Here is a 6,105-nt window from a genome sequence, read left to right as displayed (position 1 = left end):
GATTTGTTCCTTGGCCATTTGCTTTTTTTTTTTTTTTTTTTTTTTTTTTTTTTTTTTTTTTTTTTCCATCCTGCTTTTACGTGATATTGCGAACACATTTTTCGCGTCAAATATTTTTTCCCCCCATTTATAACACGTCACGGCTTTTAAGCAAAAATCGCGGCTAACTGTATCCCACCGCGAAAAGGCACACTTTGGCAACGTAGCAGCTATACCCCCAAAGGGCAGAAAAAAAGAAAGGGATAAAAAAAAAAAAGGGGGGGAATTATTTTTAACCGATCTTCTGCTTGGTAGAAGGGCTACGGTACGACCGCGAGGCATTCTTCCAAGTCGGCGCGCGAGAACACAACGTATACGAGCACTTGTTTAGCAGTGTTGTTAGCGCGAGAACAGGGATGGTCACCAAGTTGATAAAGTTCATTGTCCTGAGGCCGAGGGGGATCCCCCAAAATTTGGGTAACCCAGCGAGGAGTGGCAGCGCGGGATATATAGCGGGAGCGACAACGGCGCCCACATGGATCGATGCGAGCACGAGATGGGGCAGGCAGCTTTGGCGCAACACTCGCCGAGTTCGCCTTATAAGTACCTACTGAGCACGCGTGAATGGATCTCACCCGCACACTGAGTTCATCACCCATTTGTGTGAGCATGTCGCTTTGTGGGGAACAGCGTCTAGCTGTTCCTACCGCTTAGCTGCGATATTTGTTCTGTTCGCCCCTTCACACGTGCAATAACCCTGTTAATAACACGTGGGTGCAAAGCAACATATGTCACGTCTCCCTCACCACTGTTCCACCTACCCAACAGAACTGGAAGTGAACTGCAGCGAAGTTATAAAAAATGTTAAGGAGAAATTATTTTGTGAAGACCTTAAAAAGGGTAAGCGCGCCGAATTGTTTAAAAAAAAACATGACACCTGTTTTTGTCTATGTTTTTTTTTTTTTTTTTTTTTTTTCTGTACTTTTTCCATTGATCGCCTTGCTGTTACACTTCTGTTTTTTTTTTTTTTTCCCACAAATTGTTGCTCCTTTATTGTTTGCTTCTGAAACGCTTTTATATATATATAATAATTAAAAGTACGCAACTCTGAGATCTGTGATCGTGTTGTTTTTTTCTTACCTGTTTTTGTTTTTTTTTTTTTTTTTTTTTTTTTTTTTCTGTACAGGTTAAATGGCAGCTAGCTATTATGTAACTGCCATCCCTCCACCGTGTGTGCACTTGAATTTTTTTTTTTTTTTGCAGAATTGAACGTTCGGTTCATATATATGGGGAAAATTCTTGATGACAAAAAAAGGCTGGAGGATTATTTAAGTCATTATTACAAGGACTTGCTTTTGAATGGCAAGCCCAGTTCATCCGGATATGACAGTAGGAAGGATGGGTCTGGAAGTACGAGTGGGATGACCAGAGAAACGAACATGAAAAATGCTTCCAGCGCTTCCAAGGACAGCTTTCTTAACATCCCTATTACAATTCATGTGAAGATAACAGAAAAGTCAAGCACCTCCAACAATGGTAAGTTGAACTGAGGGGATGAGACATACATTGTGGAAGGAATTCATACGGTTTGAAGTCTGTGTCGTGTCCCCCTCTCGTACGCACAAATGTATGTTACGTTTTTTTTTTTTTTTTTTTTTTCCCTGTGCAGACCACCTCGACGGCAAGAACATCAACACGACGCTGGCGCAACTCAGCTTGATAATGTTCGTGTCGCTTCTGTGGATGTACAGATACAACTACGCCGAGGCCTTCCCCGTTTTCTCCTCCATCGTACTGTGCATTTTCACAGTTCTTATTGTGAGTCTTCTTTTTTACACTTATATAATAATGTTTTTTCAAGTGTTGTTTAAGGTGATGGCAGTAGTGTACCATCTGGTGAAGCAGAGCACGGTGCGCGTGCTGACTTACATTAACGAGAGGAAGGCCAAACTGTTTGTGAGGAGGGAAGCAACGGCAGGAGGCGCGGCCGCAAAGGAGAAATAGGCTGTGCGTAGCTGCTTCATTGGTGCGCCTACCGCTACACTTGCGTGTGCATGCACGCTTTCTTCTAATAGAAGTAATATATTGTCCTTTTCGCCACTGTGTGCGCGCGAGGCAGACGGCCTGCGCGCTCTGCGTATTGTTTTTTTTGTGTGGCACACATGACTGTGTGTGCAAGTACCTGCTTTCCTTCCCTACCGATGTGTTCCATATGCACACTTGCACGTTTGTATGTGTTATATGTTTCTGTTTCTGTTTGTACCGTTGCGCGCGGGGTCCCCCCGTCCCCCACGTCGTGAAGCAACCCAAATGCGGATATATATGTCCCCTACTCCATGGTACTTTTCAACCAGTCGGTAATTCGAATGGGTATATTTTCCTGCTTTTTTCCCTCCAACTCCGCTTCCCTTTTTTACAAGCACCACGGCTTTCCTGTAGGTGCGTGAAGCGACTTAGGCAAAACATTTGAGAGGACACAAACATACATTTGTGTGTGCGCAAACAGGCATATGTAAATATACAGTACGGGTCCTTTTCGCATGTTTGTTTTGCTCGCCTTTCGGTATGTACACACTGTTTACTCGAAGTGGTGTGTGCAAGTCCAACACCACCGTATGCTTCATTAAAAAAAAAAAACGCTACAAAAAAATTGGCATTTAAAACGTCCTGATTGGTAGTGATGTTGTATTTTTTTTTTTTGGTGGGGGGGAATTGATAGTGGGCCGTTTCCTCATTTCCATATTGGGGTCATGTATTTTTTTTTTTTACACGTGCAGCTCTGCAAGTGGTTGGCAAATGTTTTAATTATAGCTGTGCTTTTCACGCGTGTCAACGGGATTGAAGCACATTTGGGGGGGGGGGGTGATTTGAAAAAGGAATACGCTCACACCACAAGGGGTGGCTAAAAAAAAAAAAAAAAAAAAAAAAAAAAAAAAAAAAAAAAAAAAAAAAAAAAAAAAAAAAAAAAAAAAAAAAAAAAAAAAAAAAAAAAAAAAAAAAAAAAAAAAAAAATCTCTTGTTGGGAGGCAAAAACTGGACACCCAGTCCACAACACCACATATGTGTGGTAAGAGAAGTGCTCTCTCCATGTTTCGCTACCCCCTCTGGAGTGTTCTACTGGAAGGCTTGCATGAAGGCCACCAAGTTTCGCTCCCGCATCTGGCGGTTAGCATTGGCGATGGCCCGGTTGAGTGTGTCCGCAGCGTGTTTAGAGTCCTCGTCCCGGGGCACAACAGCAGATATTTCCTCGTCATTGGTGTAGAAACCGAACCGGTTGTTTATAGCACCGTACAGTTTGAGCAACTCCCCATAGTCTTCCTTATTGAGTTTATTCAAATCGAGTCCGCACTTGGAAGTGATAGCCTTGACTTTGTTTGCTTCGTCCTTGTGCACCACGAACTGGTTTACATACCCTTCCTTCTTATGTTCGTACTGCGCGAGGATGTTTTTAACAAGGGGGTTTTGTTTATCTAGCTCTTTAACAAAGTTGAGCTGGGTCTTCACATGTTTAATTAATGTGTCGTCTTGTGTGATGCCCTTTATATTATTTATGCTATCGTTCAGGATAGAGTTGTAGAAGTTAGAATCACTCTCTACCTTTTCGTATGTCATTTTAACAATTTCTTGTACCAGGATTTGTTGTAAAGAGTTTTTATACTTGACTTCAGCGTTATATATTTCATTTAATTTTTGTTCTAGCTGTTCATGTATTCTTTTCCTTTCTTCATTTATATAAGCTCTTCTATAACATTTAATAAGTTCATTACAATATTCCTTCAAGTTACTCAGGTGTGCACTACACTCAGTATCCTTCGAATATAATTTCAGTTGGTTATATATAATTTCTTCTGCGGCTAATTTATTGTCCTCATTTTGTTTTATCATGAGGTTCTTTTCCTTATTTAAAAAATCCCATATCTCTTTATAAAAATGAGCAGCTAGCATGTAGAAGACAGAAAAGAAGGGGATGGTCTTGGACAAAAACCAAGCATTACTCAACACCACATTATTTAAACCAAAATAAAGAAAAACAAATATAAGGCCATATGATGAGAGGAGATTTTTTTCCTTCATAAATTTCAAGTGAAATAATTTTTCAGGATTTTCACTTCTTTTTTTAAGACAAAATTTGTATACGTCTTCTTCCTCCAGTTTGAACAAGGCAGCAATTTCAGGGTAATGGAATTCATAGCTGTTGGTAAAGGCTAAATCTAATGCATTTATTTCTTTTTTTGAATAACCATTTAAGAACATTAAATCTAGGAGTTCTTCCTTGGTTAGGTAAATGTCCTTTTGTGTTGTCAGGCCACTTTCACATCTCCTTGCAAATTCAACAAAATCTTCATTCCTATTTTCCATGGAAGTTATTAACTTTAAGTAACGAAGGAAAATGGGGACCTTCTTCGTGAATGTATACAGATCATCTTTGCTTGGACTCGAGAGATACAGGTCGTCGTACTTGACATTACTGATGTGGGGCAAACTGATTCGGTATTTTGTATATACGTACTCCTTCAGCATTCCACGGCTGTTGTTGGTGTAGTGCCTCCTCAGGGGGACCACTTCCCCGCGGATCCTGCCCGTCACTCGCAGCATGTCGCGTCAGGAGGCGGCAACACCTATGAGGAGTAAGCCTATTTTTTATGTGTGCGTTTTTCTATCAGGGGGTACCCGCTGGCTACTAATGTGTGTCCGCTGCTATACCCAAACATGCGGCTCCTTTTATGTTACCAGCGGCGGGAGGGAACTTTAAAGAGGGAAAAAAAAAAAAAAAAAAAAAAAAAGTTACATCGCTCACCACGCGCGGGGATGAAAACATCGCTCGATTACTTCTAACCGGGAGAGAATATGTGCCTCACAAGTTGGGCAGCTGGGATCGTATGCGATTCGTTGTCGCGCCAAATGACACACAAGGGGATGTAAGCCCGGATGGATGTTTTGCCAACACTCCTTTTTGTTTCCTGGCAAGGTGCGTCCCTTTCGCTGCTCTGTGTTTGGTGATGCCTTTCGCTTTTTATCAAGTTAAGTCAATTTTTACCCATTTATGTCAATTTTTTGGCCGCAAGTGCGTGGCGGGAGAGAAGGCACCTGTTTCGTAATTTTTTTTTTTTTTTTTTTTTAATTACACGGGGGAGGGGATATATATACTTGGGTAAGCACAAGAGTTGTGCACCGTACAAATAATACACGGTACACATACCCCCCAAATATGTTTTGCCTCTTTTTTCTTTCTCCGTTTTCCGGTTGGGCTCAAGAAGGGCAAGTTTGCGCGATGCCTGTTATCTAACCTCTGTGCATAAATTAAGGAATTTTTTTTTTTTTTTTATTACAAAAGAGTTTTCCCCTGTTACGGCACATTGTGTATCATTTCCCTCATGTGTAAATTCACAATGCCATTTTCCTTACCTTTTGCTAAGTAGCCATGTCACAGTGGGCTCCCCCCCCCCACCCTAACGTGTATAAGAGTTGGTTAAAAGGTTGTCTGGGTCAATTGTCAATTGAACTGTGGTAGTTGGTGTCCTGGTTATGCCTCTCCTTCGCGTTGTGTATATTTTGTTTTTGAGCGAAAACATGAAATGCGTTGCGCTCATTTTTGTGTGCATCGCTTTTCACGTCCAGCAGGGAGTGGGACCATTGCGCGTTAAACGCAGGGGCGTCTCTTCTTGCCCGTCGTTCGTCCTACACCCACGAAAAACAAACGGGGGACACACCAACCGAATAAACAAAGGTCATAACTACAAGACCTTCTTATGGGGGTACCCCATTTATGATGATTCACCCTTTAAATTGAGGAGGCCAAAAATATACCCCAACTTTGAATATGGCGAGCTCAGGAAGTCACAAGATTTCGATTACGTCATAAGTACAAACATTGCACAGAAGAAGTAGGTCCATCGGTTGCGCGTGGGAAGCAATGGAGGTTTCGCACAGCTGCTAGCGGCATATGGGGTGTTACACATACATATATATATGTGTATAAATTTTTTTTTTTTTTTTTTTTTTTTTCTCCCCACCCAAATAGCTACAAAATCCCCGATGTTGGCTACCTGTACAATGTGGAAGAAATGGGCACAGGCAGAACTGATGACGTGTAAGACAAAAGGAGATCACATAATTAATGCACAC

General features: G+C 41.5%; 3 protein-coding genes across 3 annotated transcripts; 2 read left to right on the top strand and 1 right to left on the bottom strand.

Moving 5' to 3' along the window:
• Window positions 1–514: 514 nt before the first annotated feature.
• On the top strand, window positions 515–1,983 carry AK88_05345 (uncharacterized protein; the record flags this gene model as incomplete). The annotated part of the gene is made up of 4 exons (XM_012482947.1): window positions 515–599; window positions 808–879; window positions 1,243–1,515; window positions 1,649–1,983. The coding sequence occupies 4 exons, from the start codon at window positions 515–517 to the stop codon at window positions 1,981–1,983; spliced, it is 765 nt and encodes a 254-aa protein (XP_012338370.1).
• A 1,110-nt stretch (window positions 1,984–3,093) lies between these two features.
• AK88_05344 (uncharacterized protein) lies at window positions 3,094–4,575 on the bottom strand (the record flags this gene model as incomplete). The annotated part of the gene is made up of 1 exon (XM_012482946.1): window positions 3,094–4,575. One exon carries the CDS (start codon window positions 4,573–4,575, stop codon window positions 3,094–3,096), a length of 1,482 nt encoding a protein of 493 aa, XP_012338369.1.
• Window positions 4,576–5,550: 975 nt separating this feature from the next.
• Window positions 5,551–6,074, top strand: AK88_05343 (uncharacterized protein; the record flags this gene model as incomplete). Its single annotated transcript, XM_012482945.1, has 2 exons — window positions 5,551–5,864; window positions 6,002–6,074. 2 exons carry the CDS (start codon window positions 5,551–5,553, stop codon window positions 6,072–6,074), a joined length of 387 nt encoding a protein of 128 aa, XP_012338368.1.
• Window positions 6,075–6,105: the final 31 nt, after the last annotated feature.

Source organism: Plasmodium fragile (genome assembly GCF_000956335.1).
Source record: "Plasmodium fragile strain nilgiri unplaced genomic scaffold supercont1.119, whole genome shotgun sequence".
Taxonomy (NCBI): domain Eukaryota; phylum Apicomplexa; class Aconoidasida; order Haemosporida; family Plasmodiidae; genus Plasmodium; species Plasmodium fragile.
The sequence above is the reverse complement of the archived record's forward strand: the minus strand, read 5'-3'. Positions and strand labels throughout refer to the sequence as shown.